The sequence below is a fragment of the Carassius auratus genome, chromosome 47, assembly GCF_003368295.1.
Source record: "Carassius auratus strain Wakin chromosome 47, ASM336829v1, whole genome shotgun sequence".
Classification (NCBI taxonomy): Eukaryota; Metazoa; Chordata; class Actinopteri; order Cypriniformes; family Cyprinidae; genus Carassius; species Carassius auratus.
This window is the reverse complement of record NC_039289.1, coordinates 12,548,150-12,565,453: the sequence shown is the minus strand read 5'-3', so window position 1 is coordinate 12,565,453 and position 17,304 is coordinate 12,548,150. Positions and strand designations below refer to the sequence as shown.

Sequence of the window (17,304 nt, the reverse complement as noted above, 5' to 3'; positions counted from 1 at the left end):
TAGCACATGAGAAACAAACACTAAAAGCCAACCCAGATATCAATTACATTGCACATGTTTTGACATAGGCTACACTGGTGTGGCCCGAATCTGTGATACATATCTGAGCCGACTGCATTAAAAAAGGGCTAAAAACTGCTCTGGCCCATATCTGCAAAACGGATTTGAGCCAACACTGTTTTGACCTAGATTGTCAGAGACTACCTGATGTGGACCACATCCGAAATACTTTTCTCAAACTGTGTGAAGAACTCCGTGGAGTAAACATTTTCAAAACAACATGGTTACCTGTCTGCCAATTTTTTTTTTTTTTTCTATCTAGAGCATGAGATAAATGCATTGTCATTAAGCTGAGCAATATTATCAGTGTTTCAAAACTATACAGTAACATTTTGTGATGCTATAAGGTCCGTTACAGCACTGGTCCGTTTGAGCTCCGTTTTACGACAGCGCCAAAGGTGCCAAGTAAATGTTGGGTCTCGCTTGACTGTCGTCTTGCAGATACGGTCCACATCCGTACTACGGACTTCAGTCAGAAGCGCCAAAAAATAATAAAAAATATCATCAAACCAAGCTGTCAACGGAGATTTATCTGACCAGCTAGGCTACCACACGTAAGTTTTTATGTGTCTATGTTTAAGGGAATATTTTCTCCCCTACCCCTTGACACTCTCTTTCAAGAGACAAGGGGAAGAGGTAGACAGAGGGGTAGGGGTAGGGGAAGGGGTCTAAACTCACCAGTGACCCACAGTAGCTGTGTGTTGCTGATGGTTGAGTTAAAGGCTGGTTTTCCTCTCTCTGCTGAACACGCATAAACTCCTGTGTGTTTTAGATCAGCAGAACTGACAGTGTAGTTTCCTCCAGCTCCTCTGCTGCTGTCTGAGAGCAGATCATAATGATTGCTGTTGTCTGTATGAAGTGAAAATGTGCCGTTACCTCAATAAATGAGTCTTAAATGACGGTTGTTGGTATAATCAGAGTATTCAGAATGATTCAATATTTTTAATCTCTCTGTTTCTTTATGAAGTCAGTTTATTCAGATGTTACTACATGAAGCACATTATATCTTACCTGATGAGAGAGTTAGAGTGAACCAGCTGAATGTCCAGCCTGTAGAGGAACCATTAACCTGACAGATCAGAGTCACTGAATCTCCTTCAGTCAACCACTTCTGTGGAGAAACACTTAACACTGCTCTGGGAACTGAAGATGAGAAATCACTCATTAACAACATGTTAAACTTGTGTGTGTGTGTGTGTGTGTGTGTGTGTGTGTGTGTGTGTGTGTGTGTGTGTGTGTGTGTGTGTGTGTGTGTGTGTGTGTGTGTGTGTGTGTGTGTGTGTGAAGAGATGATCAAACTCACCTGATACTGTCAGTGTAACTTCATCACTGAGGCGTGATGTTCGTGATCCTCCTGTCTCTGCTCCAATACAGAAGTATTTACCTGCGTCAGACTCAGTAACAGGACTGAATGTGTGTTGCTGTAGGTCACTGAAAACACGGCCTGAACCTTCTTTATACCAGACGTACTGCCAGCTAGTGACTCCTTCACTATATACATCACATCTGAGAGTGACTGTCTCTCCTCTGAACACATGTTGAGCAGGTTTGATGCTCACTCTGGCTTTTGGGTTTTCTGTACAATGACAACAATTCACAATAAAAATAACATACTGCTTTTACTGTATGAACAGATACTTGAGTCTAACACACATAAATCAGATGAGACTGAAGTGTTGTTCTCTATTGCTGTTATAGTCATTTAAGATTTGTCTATAAATAATATACAACCATTGAGGATTTTGAAACATGATTTGTGAAAGTTTTCCAACAGAAGAAGATCTAAATTTAGATTTCACAGAGAATATAAGAAACATGTCTGCTGGTTTTGAGACTGATCTTGTCACGACTCAGAACTGTCACATTAATAATTCAACTTGTTAAAAAGGTGCATTTATAATTATTGCAAAATGTGAGTAATCATTAACTTAGTTTGAAAGTTACTGTAGAATCAGTCATATATCATGAAATATATGAACAGAGGTGTCAAGTAACGAAGTACAAATACTTCGTTACTGTACTTAAGTAGAAATTTGGGGTATCTATACTTTACTTGAGTGATTATTTTTCAGCCGACTTTTTACTTCTACTCCTTACATTTTCAGGCAAGTATCTGTACTTTCTACTCCTTACATTTTAAAAATAGCTTCGTTACTGCTATTTAATTTTCGGCTTGTTTTCATTCCGGATTGTCATCATTAAAAAAAAAAAAAACCTATCCAGATAAATCGCGCCATCCGGATGTAGTGAATTTGATTGTGGTTGGATGAGAAGTATAAACATATACCATTCCGACACCCTATTGGTCTTTACGCGATCCATCGCACCTGCACGTGACATAAATCACATCACAGTCCAGCCAGGACATAGACAGTTTTGTGTTCGTTTATCAAAATATATATTTCTTAAAAGTAGGGTTGGGTATGGAACCGGTATCCGATCGCCTCAGAGTCAGTCCGCTTAAATTTCACATGAAACCAGCGTCAGACCGGTCTCCTTCCGTCTTTCAGCGCGCTCTTCAATCCACAGAGGCGCAGACCGCGAACGGAGCAGCGCATGCGCACTTAAACAAACAGAGGACACAAGGTGTGTTTATCGATAGATTGTTAGAATATCCATATCTGTGCAGTTCTTTGTCATAAATACAGTTTACAAAAGGTCACGAGGTAGCAGTCGGTTTCTCATCTGTAAAGTTTTCGCTCATCACACCACAGCCGTTTTCTCCAGCGAAAATCTAGCCCTTAACACATATGAACGAACACATCCTTTAATTACACTTACTTAAATATACTTAATTTAATCATAGGTACTTTATACATACACTTTAGTGCCACAGTTGTTATATTTTAGTTTTTTTTTTTTAATAAGTGAAAGTGAAGTGACATGTGGCCAAGTACTGTATGGTGACTCAAACTCAGAATTTTTGCTCAATATTTAACTCATCCAAGTGCACACACACACACACGCACAGCAGTGAGAAGTGGACACAAACACACACACACACACACACACACAGCATTGAGAAGTGAACACACACACACACAGCAGTGAGAAGTGAACACACACACACACACACACAGTAGTGAGAAGTGAACACACACACAAATACACACACACACACACAGCATTGAGAAGTGAACACACACACACACAGCAGTGAGAAGTGAACACACACACACAGCAGTGAGAAGTGAACACAAACACACACACACACAGCAGTGAGAAGTGAACACACACACACACAAATACACACACACACAGCATTGAGAAGTGAACACAAACACACACACACACGCACACAGTAGTGAGAAGTGAACACACACTCACACACACAAGTTTGTTTTTGGTTCAATTTAAATACAGATACAAAAATGTGTCTCTTGGTGGGAAAACAGTTGCCATTTCCACTTTTGTCACAACTTGATTTTTGACTTAATATAAATTGAGTATTATACCAAATATTATTATTTTCTATATTTTTTTTTTACTGTTACTTTTATATTTGTACTACAGTATGAATAAATAAGTTAATTATTAATGGTATAATAAAATACTTAATATATTCAGCCACACAGATTTGCTGCTGTAAGTTTGTTACTCTGATTTTACTCTGCATCTCTTCATGCACAGCTCTTTTTTGACACCAGATTGTCAGATATTTTGCTCGTTATTCCTGTAAATCATAGCAATGACTGGCAGAACAATTTAGTGGATTCACTCGCGTCTTTTTTTACACTCACGTTTGTCATTCCTGAAACATTTTTCATGGACAAACAAAATCGTTTTTCATTTTGAAATGGATTATGTGAGAAACCTTTTTTCTTGTTATAATGGGAAGATCTGTGAGCGCGTTGAACTCATTAAACCTGTGAAAACATTTAGTTTAGAGCGAATTCTGACTAACCAGTGAACACCTCTGATCTGATTCTGAACTGATTTGTCCACCCGGGAGCACCCAAGCTTTTACTGGTGTGCCAATTGCCGAAATCACACCTCGTCCCCACAATTTAGTGTCTGTGCTATTCAGTCCAAAAGATATGATGGATAAAAATGTATTTGTATTTGTTTACACTAGTGTTGCTGATATTGTTTAATCACCTTTACTGTAGCACATGAGAAATAAACACTAAAAGCCAACCCAGATATCAATTACATTGCACATGTTTTGACATAGGCTACACTGGTGTGGCCCGAATCTGTGATACATATCTGAGCCGACTGCATTAAAAAAGGGCTAAAAACTGCTCTGGCCCATATCTGCAAAACGGATTTGAGCCAACACTGTTTTGACCTAGATTGTCAGAGACTACCTGATGTGGACCACATCCGAAATACTTTTCTCAAACTGTGTGAAGAACTCCGTGGAGTAAACATTTTCAAAACAACATGGTTACCTGTCTGCCAATTTTTTTTTTTTTTTCTATCTAGAGCATGAGATAAATGCATTGTCATTAAGCTGAGCAATATTATCAGTGTTTCAAAACTATACAGTAACATTTTGTGATGCTATAAGGTCCCTTACAGCACTGGTCCGTTTGAGCTCCGTTTTACGACAGCGCCAAAGGTGCCAAGTGAACGTTGGGTCTCGCTTGACTGTCGTCTTGCAGATACGGTCCACATCCGTACTACGGACTTCAGTCAGAAGCGCCAAAAAATAATAAAAAATATCATCAAACCAAGCTGTCAACGGAGATTTATCTGACCAGCTAGGCTACCACACGTAAGTTTTTATGTGTCTATGTTTAAGGGAATATTTTCTCCCCTACCCCTTGACACTCTCTTTCAAGAGACAAGGGGAAGAGGTAGACAGAGGGGTAGGGGTAGGGGAAGGGGTCTAAACTCACCAGTGACCCACAGTAGCTGTGTGTTGCTGATGTCTGAGTTATATGCTGGTTTTCCTCTCTCTGCTGAACACGCATAAACTCCTGTGTGTTTTAGATCAGCAGAACTGACAGTGTAGTTTCCTCCAGCTCCTCTGCTGCTGTCTGAGAGCAGATCATAATGATATCTGTAGTCTGTTTGAAGTGAAAATGTGCAGTTACCTCAATAAATGAGTCTTAAATGACGGTTGTTGGTATAATCAGAGTATTCAGAATGATTCAATATTTTTAATCTCTCTGTTTCTTTATGAAGTCAGTTTATTCAGATGTTACTACATGAAGCACATTATATCTTACCTGATGAGAGAGTTAGAGTGAACCAGCTGAATGTCCAGCCTGTAGAGGAACCATTAACCTGACAGATCAGAGTCACTGAATCTCCTTCAGTCAACCACTTCTGTGGAGAAACACTTAACACTGCTCTGGGAACTGAAGATGAGAAATCACTCATTAATAACATGTTAAACTTGTGTGTGTGTGTGTGTGTGTGTGTGTGTGTGTGTGTGTGTGTGTGTGTGTGTGTGTGTGTGTGTGTGTGTGAAGAGATGATCAAACTCACCTGATACTGTCAGTGTAACTTCATCACTGAGGCGTGATGTTCGTGATCCTCCTGTCTCTGCTCCAATACAGAAGTATTTACCTGCGTCAGACTCAGTAACAGGACTGAATGTGTGTTGCTGTAGGTCACTGAAAACACGGCCTGAACCTTCTTTATACCAGACGTACTGCCAGCTACTGACTCCTTCACTATATACATCACATCTGAGAGTGACTGTCTCTCCTCTGAACACATGTTGAGCAGGTTTGATGCTCACTCTGGCTTTTGGGTTTTCTGTACAATGACAACAATTCACAATAAAAATAACATACTGCTTTTACTGTGTGAACAGTTACTTGAGTCTAAAACACACATAAATCAGATGAGACTGAAGTGTTGTTCTCTATTGCTGTTATAGTCATTTAAGATTTGTCTATAAATAATATACAACCATTGAGGATTTTGAAACATGATTTGTGAAAGTTTTCCAACAGAAGAAGATCTAAATTTAGATTTCACAGAGAATATAAGAAACATGTCTGCTGGTTTTGAGACTGATCTTGTCACGCCTCAGAACTGTTACATTAATAATTCAACTTGTTAAAAAGGTGCATTTATAATTATTGCAAAATGTGAGTAATCATTAACTTAGTTTGTAAGTTACTGTAGAATCAGTCATATATCATGAAATATATGAACAGAGGTGTCAAGTAACGAAGTACAAATACTTCGTTACTGTACTTAAGTAGAAATTTGGGGTATCTATACTTTACTTGAGTGATTATTTTTCAGCCGACTTTTTACTTCTACTCCTTACATTTTCAGGCAAGTATCTGTACTTTCTACTCCTTACATTTTAAAAATAGCTTCGTTACTGCTATTTAATTTTCGGCTTGTTTTCATTCCGGATTGTCATCATTAAAAAAAAAAAAAACCTATCCAGATAAATCGCGCCATCCGGATGTAGTGAATTTGATTGTGGTTGGATGAGAAGTATAAACATATACCATTCCGACACCCTATTGGTCTTTACGCGATCCATCGCACCTGCACGTGACATAAATCACATCACAGTCCAGCCAGGACATAGACAGTTTTGTGTTCGTTTATCAAAATATATATTTCTTAAAAGTAGGGTTGGGTATGGAACCGGTATCCGATCGCCTCAGAGTCAGTCCGCTTAAATTTCACATGAAACCAGCGTCAGACCGGTCTCCTTCCGTCTTTCAGCGCGCTCTTCAATCCACAGAGGCGCAGACCGCGAACGGAGCAGCGCATGCGCACTTAAACAAACAGAGGACACAAGGTGTGTTTATCGATAGATTGTTAGAATATCCATATCTGTGCAGTTCTTTGTCATAAATACAGTTTACAAAAGGTCACGAGGTAGCAGTCGGTTTCTCATCTGTAAAGTTTTCGCTCATCACACCACAGCCGTTTTCTCCAGCGAAAATCTAGCCCTTAACACATATGAACGAACACATCCTTTAATTACACTTACTTAAATATACTTAATTTAATCATACGTACTTTATACATACACTTTAGTGCCACACTTGTTATATTTTAGTTTTTTTTTTTTTAATAAGTGAAAGTGAAGTGACATGTGGCCAAGTACTGTATGGTGACTCAAACTCAGAATTTTTGCTCAATATTTAACTCATCCAAGTGCACACACACACACACACACACACACACAGCAGTGAGAAGTGGACACAAACACACACACACACACACACAGCATTGAGAAGTGAACACACACACACACAGCAGTGAGAAGTGAACACACACACACAGCAGTGAGAAGTGAACACAAACACACACACACACACAGCAGTGAGAAGTGAACACACACACACACAAATACACACACACACAGCATTGAGAAGTGAACACAAACACACACACACACGCACACAGTAGTGAGAAGTGAACACACACTCACACACACAAGTTTGTTTTTGGTTCAATTTAAATACAGATACAAAAATGTGTCTCTTGGTGGGAAAACAGTTGCCATTTCCACTTTTGTCACAACTTGATTTTTGACTTAATATAAATTGAGTATTATACCAAATATTATTATTTTCTATATTTTTTTTTTACTGTTACTTTTATATTTGTACTACAGTATGAATAAATAAGTTAATTATTAATGGTATAATAAAATACTTAATATATTCAGCCACACAGATTTGCTGCTGTAAGTTTGTTACTCTGATTTTACTCTGCATCTCTTCATGCACAGCTCTTTTTTGACACCAGATTGTCAGATATTTTGCTCGTTATTCCTGTAAATCATAGCAATGACTGGCAGAACAATTTAGTGGATTCACTCGCGTCTTTTTTTACACTCACGTTTGTCATTCCTGAAACATTTTTCATGGACAAACAAAATCGTTTTTCATTTTGAAATGGATTATGTGAGAAACCTTTTTTCTTGTTATAATGGGAAGATCTGTGAGCGCGTTGAACTCATTAAACCTGTGAAAACATTTAGTTTAGAGCGAATTCTGACTAACCAGTGAACACCTCTGATCTGATTCTGAACTGATTTGTCCACCCGGGAGCACCCAAGCTTTTACTGGTGTGCCAATTGCCGAAATCACACCTCGTCCCCACAATTTAGTGTCTGTGCTATTCAGTCCAAAAGATATGATGGATAAAAATGTATTTGTATTTGTTTACACTAGTGTTGCTGATATTGTTTAATCACCTTTACTGTAGCACATGAGAAATAAACACTAAAAGCCAACCCAGATATCAATTACATTGCACATGTTTTGACATAGGCTACACTGGTGTGGCCCGAATCTGTGATACATATCTGAGCCGACTGCATTAAAAAAGGGCTAAAAACTGCTCTGGCCCATATCTGCAAAACGGATTTGAGCCAACACTGTTTTGACCTAGATTGTCAGAGACTACCTGATGTGGACCACATCCGAAATACTTTTCTCAAACTGTGTGAAGAACTCCGTGGAATAAACATTTTCAAAACAACATGGTTACCTGTCTGCCAATTTTTTTTTTTTTTCTATCTAGAGCATGAGATAAATGCATTGTCATTAAGCTGAGCAATATTATCAGTGTTTCAAAACTATACAGTAACATTTTGTGATGCTATAAGGTCCCTTACAGCACTGGTCCGTTTGAGCTCCGTTTTACGACAGCGCCAAAGGTGCCAAGTAAATGTTGGGTCTCGCTTGACTGTCGTCTTGCAGATACGGTCCACATCCGTACTACGGACTTCAGTCAGAAGCGCCAAAAAATAATAAAAAATATCATCAAACCAAGCTGTCAACGGAGATTTATCTGACCAGCTAGGCTACCACACGTAAGTTTTTATGTGTCTATGTTTAAGGGAATATTTTCTCCCCTACCCCTTGACACTCTCTTTCAAGAGACAAGGGGAAGAGGTAGACAGAGGGGTAGGGGTAGGGGAAGGGGTCTAAACTCACCAGTGACCCACAGTAGCTGTGTGTTGCTGATGGTTGAGTTATATGCTGGTTTTCCTCTCTCTGCTGAACACACATAAACTCCTGTGTGTTTTAGATCAGCAGAACTGACAGTGTAGTTTCCTCCAGCTCCTCTGCTGCTGTCTGAGAGCAGATCATAATGATATCTGTAGTCTGTTTGAAGTGAAAATGTGCAGTTACCTCAATAAATGAGTCTTAAATGACCGTTGTTGGTATAATCAGAGTATTCAGAATAGGGATGTCAACGATTAATCGATGATCGATTAATTGTCGATAAGAGATGCAATCGATTAAGGCTATCGATGGTCGGTTAACCGATTCAATGTTGGGCTGCGTGCGGCTCATGCGCACTCAACACGTGCAAGCGGCTGTGAGTGACGGTGACGATATATAAAAGCATCATCATTCATTCACAATGTACAAATTAAGCTTTTAATGTGATTTAAACTTTAAAGTACATTAAAATAGAAACAACATAAAAGTTCTTCAACATTAAATGCAATAGAAATGTAGTTACTAATCATTTCATCAGATAACTGTTTTATATCGTGCGCTTTGCAGGGCTGCGGGACACAGTGACAGGACAGGTAGTCTATTCATTCCTACAACTTGTTAATTCATTCCTACGAATTATTAATGTGGCAATTGTCCATGTTTCATTAATTTTGTTCCCTAAATAAACCATGATTTAAGTGAAATAAGGGAACAAATTAATAAATCGAACGAATTCTTAATTCATGAAATCTTTAATTTCCCTTCCCATGTTTACCACAGTAAGAGATGCGAAAACAGTTATTAAAAGCGAAAGATAATAAAATAAACCTGGGAAATTAGAGGGTTAGACTATGAAGATTTAGGAAAAGAAACAATGCCTAAATATACTGAATTTGTGGAAATTCGTGACCAACCGGCAAACCAGAACAAAGCCGCGTAAATGAAGACTATGGGGTCCAGTTAACCTATTATTCCTCTAATAAACAAAGCTTTTATACCACACTTGTCATAATCAGATCTTATCATTTCTAAATAAATAATTGCTGGATTCAAAACAGCGATTAATAGGCGCTGTGACCGACACATTCCTGGAGCATTCACTGCTGTCACTAAACGGTGACGCCGAGCATCGTTCACAAGTTTCTGCATGGACCTGACTAGGGCACAGGTTCTAAGCCCTGGGACAAAATGGGATGCTTTAAGGAAAATTTATAGCCTACTAAGTAATAGGCCCAAAATAAAAATAACAATTTGTTTTCATGTTTTTTTTTTGTTGTTTTTTTTTTTAAATCGGCTATGCGAAATATATCCGACTTAAATAGGCTAATTAAGATTAACGGATTTAAAACAGAAGTGTGGGCGCGTTTTTGCTCATATGAAGAGGATCATCTTTTCCGTCTATATGCGAATGCGTGTTAAGTACAAGCCTAGTTTACATTATAAATAATAGTTTAACATTCAAATACATTGCGAATATGGAAACATTTCGATTTGTGCCGAATGAGACATAAGCAATAACCTCAAAATAAATCTAGCCAAAGCCGCGCTCGCTCATCCTCGTCTGCACGCATGCACTGTCACGATCTAATGCGCTGTATGCCGGATTTTTAAAAATCTGACATTTTCTAGGACAGAATCCAGCAGGATCAAATTAATGTGAGCAACTGTGTTTTGGTGCAGCAGCGCCGATGTAGTTCACTTAATGTGCAGCGCAGTCACACGCGCTCCACATTTCGGATAATTTTATACAATAATGTCAGTTGAAAACATTGCAATTGTGCTTTAAAATACAACAACGAGCACCACAAACCATTTAAAGAGGCGCGTTCAGCGTTCTCGTGCGGGATTGGAAACTGTCAACAAAGTAAAATGACCTCAAAAGTATGGCGCGCTCTCTTCATTTTATCAAATGATCATAATCGCATCTATTCATTTTGTAATCCTGCTACTAGCATTTTATTCAGACTAAAACCTCTTTATTAATTCAAGCGAGAAAGCGTTTTGTGTGTGGCTTTTGCACATCCTGTCATACCGCTGACTGCGTGCCTGCAATAGACACATTTTGCAGTATTATGGTTAACGATTAATCGATTAATTGATCGTTAATTTAAACGACGATCGATCATGGAAATAATCGAAATTTGACATCCCTAATTCAGAATGAGTCAATATTTTTAATCTCTCTGTTTCTTTATGAAGTCAGTTTATTCAGATGTTACTACATGAAGCACATTATATCTTACCTGATGAGAGAGTTAGAGTGAACCAGCTGAATGTCCAGCCTGTAGACGAACCATTAACCTGACAGATCAGAGTCACTGAATCTCCTTCAGTCAACCACTTCTGTGGAGAAACACTTAACACTGCTCTGGGAACTGAAGATGAGAAATCACTCATTAATAACATGTTAAACTTGTGTGTGTGTGTGTGTGTGTGTGTGTGTGTGTGTGTGTGTGTGTGTGTGCGTGTGTGTGTGTGTGTGTGTGTGTGTGTGTGTGTGTGTGTGAAGAGATGATCAAACTCACCTGATACTGTCAGTGTAACTTCATCACTGAGGAGTGATGTTCGTGATCCTCCTGTCTCTGCTCCAATACAGAAGTATTTACCTGCGTCAGACTCAGTAACAGGACTGAATGTGTGTTGCTGTAGGTCACTGAAAACACGGCCTGAACCTTCTTTATACCAGACGTACTGCCAGCTAGTGACTCCTTCACTATATACGTCACATCTGAGAGTGACTGTCTCTCCTCTGAACACATGTTGAGCAGGTTTGATGCTCACTGTGGCTTTTGGGTTTTCTGTACAATGACAACAATTCACAATAAAAATAACATACTGCTTTTACTGTATGAACAGATACTTGAGTCTAAAACACACATAAATCAGATGAGACTGAAGTGTTGTTCTCTATTGCTGTTATAGTCATTTAAGATTTGTCTATAAATAATATACAACCATTGAGGATTTTGAAACATGATTTGTGAAAGTTTTCCAACAGAAGAAGATCTAAATTTAGATTTCACAGAGAATATAAGAAACATGTCTGCTGGTTTTGAGACTGATCTTGTCACGCCTCAGAACTGTTACATTAATAATTCAACTTGTTAAAAAGGTGCATTTATAATTATTGCAAAATGTGAGTAATCATTAACTTAGTTTGTAAGTTACTGTAGAATCAGTCATATATCATGAAATATATGAACAGAGGTGTCAAGTAACGAAGTACAAATACTTCGTTACTGTACTTAAGTAGAAATTTGGGGTATCTATACTTTACTTGAGTGATTATTTTTCAGCCGACTTTTTACTTCTACTCCTTACATTTTCAGGCAAGTATCTGTACTTTCTACTCCTTACATTTTAAAAATAGCTTCGTTACTGCTATTTAATTTTCGGCTTGTTTTCATTCCGGATTGTCATCATTAAAAAAAAAAAAACCTATCCAGATAAATCGCGCCATCCGGATGTAGTGAATTTGATTGTGGTTGGATGAGAAGTATAAACATATACCATTCCGACACCCTATTGGTCTTTACGCGATCCATCGCACCTGCACGTGACATAAATCACATCACACTCCAGCCAGGACATAGACAGTTTTGTGTTCGTTTATCAAAATATATATTTCTTAAAAGTAGGGTTGGGTATGGAACTGGTATCCGATCGCTTAAATTTCACATGAAACCAGCGTCAGACCGGTCTCCTTCCGTCTTTCAGCGCGCTCTTCAATCCACAGAGGCGCAGACCGCGAACGGAGCAGCGCATGCGCACTTAAACAAACAGAGGACACAAGGTGTGTTTATCGATAGATTGTTAGAATATCCATATCTGTGCAGTTCTTTGTCATAAATACAGTTTACAAAAGGTCACGAGGTAGCAGTCGGTTTCTCATCTGTAAAGTTTTCGCTCATCACACCACAGCCGTTTTCTCCAGCGAAAATCTAGCCCTTAACACATATGAACGAACACATCCTTTAATTACACTTACTTAAATATACTTAATTTAATCATACGTACTTTATACATACACTACTGTGCAAAAGTCTTAGACACGTTAGTATTTTCACTTAAAAGAATGGTGTTCGGACAGTTATTTATATATTTTGTTGTAGTTTGTCAGTATAAAATATCAGTTTACATTTCCAAACATTCATTTTGCCGTTGTCAGACTGCTTGTGCATTCAAAATCGCACTAGATTATTATTAAAATTAATGGCAAATTGATATTTCCTACTGACACACTACAGCAAAAGATATAAATAACTGGCTTAAAACCCTTTTTGGGTTGAAAATACAATTTTTCCATAAGACTTTTGCACAGTACTGTATTTTAAAAACGACATTGTTGCTACTTTATAAGGAATGACCATACAGTAATTCACAGAACTGATTAAAGACAGTGACAGACAACACTCATCTTAACTAAATATCAGAGTGATTGACAGAGATACAGTAGAAACATTATGTGTGGTTTTGTATTAAATAATGACCCAGATTGTGAAATACATTTATTAGCCTTAGATTAAGGGAAGCACAACTTGCACAACAAGCTATGGATTTATTTTAAATATTTGTAATGTTCTTTAAAGTTATCCATAGTTTTTTTGTGGTTCTTTTTTTTTTAAGTATCGGTTCAGGCACCGTTTAGGAGTCGGTACCGTTTTAAAAGTATCGAAAAGGCACTGGACCCTACTTAAAACTTATTATTTCTCGCTGGCTCATTTACCAAATGAGTGCTTTTTCTTCGTCCTCCACAAATTAAGCTACTGTAGGTAGTTCGGTAGCGAGACGTTTTAATAAATTAGCGTTTTCGATTGACGATGTGATTGACAATGTTGTGATAAGTAGGCTATACCAACTTTGTAACTCGTTCCCCCCCGAACACTGGACATAGCAGACGTATGTACCAAATACAAGAAGCTATCAATCAAGAAAGTATCAGGATTATGATTTCTTTTTCAGTTTTAGTTTTTGATTAATCACAAGTTATTGATGACAAGCCTCTGAAGTTTGACTTTTTGCACCATAACAATACTTATTGGCAACTAGTCATCATATCTCTAGTCCTTTAATGTATTTGCATTGTACTAAAGTGCGTTCATTTTAAATGGGCATATATGCGGCTGAGGAAGACCTGAAGGTCGAAACATTGCTTGATTAAATTCCTCTGGAGCAGTAGTTTTCAGTGTTCAGACTTCACTTCTTTATTTGTCTATATCATTCAGTTGTCTTGCACCTGCGTCCTAATTGGATGTTTGGGATGCGCACACCATTTTTGTATTTTCATATATGCGGCTGAAACAGGAAGCCTAGTGCATCCCAAATTTTTCAGCATGAACATTTTAATATAACATTATAGTCATTATGGCCTATGGCCTTTAGAAAAATGTTTTTTGAGGCGGTGGGGTAGTACACAATAGGCCCCTGTGGTGCGGCCTAAGCTTTTGTTCTTAATGGCATTTTTTTCCCCTTACATTACTTTTACTTTTATACTTTAAGTAGTTTTTTAAACCAGTACTTTTACACTTTTACTTGAGTAAAAAGCTTGAGTTGATACTTCAACTTCTACAAAAGTCTTTTTAAACCCTAGTATCTATACTTCTACTTGAGTAATGAATGCCAATACTTTTGACACCACTGGATATGAATCAAATCGACTCACCTTCAGTATGTTGAGAGAAGATGTTTGAGATCAGCACTAAAAACACAAAGAGAAACCTCATTACAATGTGAACATTGAGCTGATAATTATAAAGATTAACTGGGTCTGTATATGTGTCTAGATAAACATGAAATCATCTGACTGGTATTTTATAGATTTGATCACAGCGGAGAAGTGTTTAGGGAACTTCACTCCAACAGTCTGATCACGAGCAGAAGAATAAAGACAAACTCTTACTAACTGTGAACTAGTGAATATTACAACAACAGCAACAATAACTGCAAAACAAACCAACAGAACTGATTCAACAGCATTACACATCACAAAACTGAATCACTGAGCAAACACACTGATCTACAACACAACAGAGAGCATTTCTCTTTCACAAACAGCACTAACTGCACACTTCCTCTCTCAAACTCATCTTTCACTCGTATTTGAGTTTAGTGAATACATCATATATCATGAACTACAGCTGGATTTGAAACTCTGAGATCAGACAGAAAATACATAAATCTAGGAACACAAAAACACTTGATCATTTACATCATATAATAACTATCCACTGAAACACATTAAGAGAGAATAATACTCACAGAGCAGAAGAGGAAGTGGACTGAGCTCCATACTGACTGAATGATGTCAGACGCTTAAAGACACAGAGTGTGTTAAAGACTCAAGACTTCCTCAAACCTGTGGTCAGATCTTTAGAAACATCAGACAGATTAAAGACACACAAGTTTACTTCATGTGTTACTGAAGATCTTTGATAATGTTGATAATCTTGTAACATATATTTCACAAAATGTCACACTGACTAACATCCAAGTTTTCTACAGAAATGTTGTCATGATCCATGGATTTACAAATCTCTCCAGTCCCACTCCCAAAAAAACAAAAAAAAATCCCGTCCCAATCCCGGAAGAATGATTCCCACCCCACCCCCCCACTGCCATGTTGTTGTTGTTGTTGTTTTTTGCAGGAATCTGTCAGTTCCAGTAAAAAAATAATTTATTGAACAAAAGCCATCTTATACATTGCACATTAAATTTCATGCAAATCATCCATGCTAACACACACTTTATCTACTTTATTATTTATTTATTTTTTGCTCATTTGAAAGTAGACATTTCACTCTCTATAGATTTATTTTTTCATAAACACAATTTCAAAGTTTCTTGCTCAAGTTCACATGACTGAAAGTGCATCTTGTTTGTTTTAATTATTTTACAGAAGCACAACGTTTCTTTGTTATTCTGAATGCACACAAATAAACAGTCTCAACAGATTCAAAAGATTTATTACTTTTATTTGTATGACCAAAAATATTTTAAGAGCAAGTGAGAGTTGCCTCCATCTTCGAGCGCCGCTGTTCAGTTTCCACACACACTTCAATAGCACACATTTCTGTTGGTTAACATTAGATTGAGCAACCATGTAAAGTTATTACATCTTTTAGATGAAAAGCTATATTTGAGGTCTATGAATGATGAGTGGGCTTTTGGACGTCCTGCCCGATGTACGCTACTGTATGACATAGATCAGCCAATAATAATCTGTCCATCACATGAACATCATTCACACCAAAGCTAACAAACAGAAGAACATAAAGAGACAGGGCAATTAAAATTGAGTTCAAAATTAAAATAAAGTTTAGAGATTATTTATTTAGAAGATAAGCTATATTTGTGCATAAAGTTGGGGATCAAAGTGTTATTACGATTCCCTGTCCTGCTCTCTCCAGCTGACATTTCCTGTCCCGTCCTAATCCTGTGATTAATATTGATTTTGTTTCCAATCCTGCGTGATTCCTGTGACCCGTGAGAGTCACGAAAACATGTCAGCCTCTAGTTCCAGGCAGCTCTCCTGACCACTTTACAGTTACATATCACTTACACAGTTAACAGTAATAATGGTCACGCAGTTTGCACAAAAAGGCATCAGCACTGTCCTGATGATTTTATCAGTAAACCTTTATAGTCTAGCAACTTAGAGGCTAACGTTAGACATGAAATTTCTCACCAGCGAGGAGACAGAGCTGTTTAGAGATGCACAGAGGTCATGCTCTCTCTCTTTCTCTTTCTCTGTGTATGTCTGTCTCTCTCGCTCTCTTTCTAATGACTTCATTAATTACTGCATTAAAAATGCTATCAGCAGCTCAAGCCTCCATTACCAGCTTTAAAATAACCTTTTGGAAATAGCACAAGAGGTGTTGGATGAGACGCGGAAGAAATAATCCTACTCACAATCGGGATTTAAGTTCAAAAACAGGTGGGATCCCTTTAAATATATCATCTGTCATTTATTTGTAGTCAATTGTTCCTTACTTATGTATTTACATGGCTATAAAGTGAACAACAACAGCTTCCTCCCTCAGTGGTTAGTGTGGAAGAGCTGAAACAGAACAAACCAAACCACAAATATGATCTTAACATCAACCTATTTCTATTCTGTCAGGCCTCTGACACAGATATATTTATACGTGTGAACACAGTTTAATATTCATACACCCAAGGCCAGGGATGAGCATTAAAACTAATGCAATGATTATTTTTTTCAATCAGTTCACTATAGATCCCCTGAGGAACAGTTCCACTCATTCTCTGCTATAGGAGAGGAAGAAATGTGTGAATCTTTTAAATCATCTTAATCAACATCATGTATGTTAGACTTAGACCCTAAACCAGCCTC

General features: G+C 37.8%; 1 protein-coding gene across 7 annotated transcripts in view; it reads right to left on the bottom strand.

Annotated features, from left to right (window-relative positions):
* The window catches only part of LOC113065145 (Fc receptor-like protein 5), a 325,078-nt gene extending 309,534 nt beyond the window's left edge, over positions 1 to 15,544 (bottom strand). For all 7 annotated transcript variants that reach the window (XM_026236355.1, XM_026236361.1, XM_026236358.1 and 4 more), the window contains exons 1-11: positions 15,210 to 15,544; positions 14,614 to 14,649; positions 11,477 to 11,749; positions 11,195 to 11,326; positions 8,940 to 9,110; positions 5,500 to 5,772; positions 5,238 to 5,369; positions 4,905 to 5,075; positions 1,364 to 1,636; positions 1,072 to 1,203; positions 739 to 909 (exon numbers count right to left, since the gene is read on the bottom strand). In XM_026236355.1, coding sequence (XP_026092140.1) covers positions 739 to 909; positions 1,072 to 1,203; positions 1,364 to 1,636; positions 4,905 to 5,075; positions 5,238 to 5,369; positions 5,500 to 5,772; positions 8,940 to 9,110; positions 11,195 to 11,326; positions 11,477 to 11,749; positions 14,614 to 14,649; positions 15,210 to 15,240 — 1,795 coding nt within the window. In that variant the 5' untranslated portion in view covers positions 15,241 to 15,544. The remainder of the gene's footprint in view (positions 1 to 738; positions 910 to 1,071; positions 1,204 to 1,363; positions 1,637 to 4,904; positions 5,076 to 5,237; positions 5,370 to 5,499; positions 5,773 to 8,939; positions 9,111 to 11,194; positions 11,327 to 11,476; positions 11,750 to 14,613; positions 14,650 to 15,209) is intronic.
* Between the last annotated feature and the right edge of the window lie 1,760 nt (positions 15,545 to 17,304).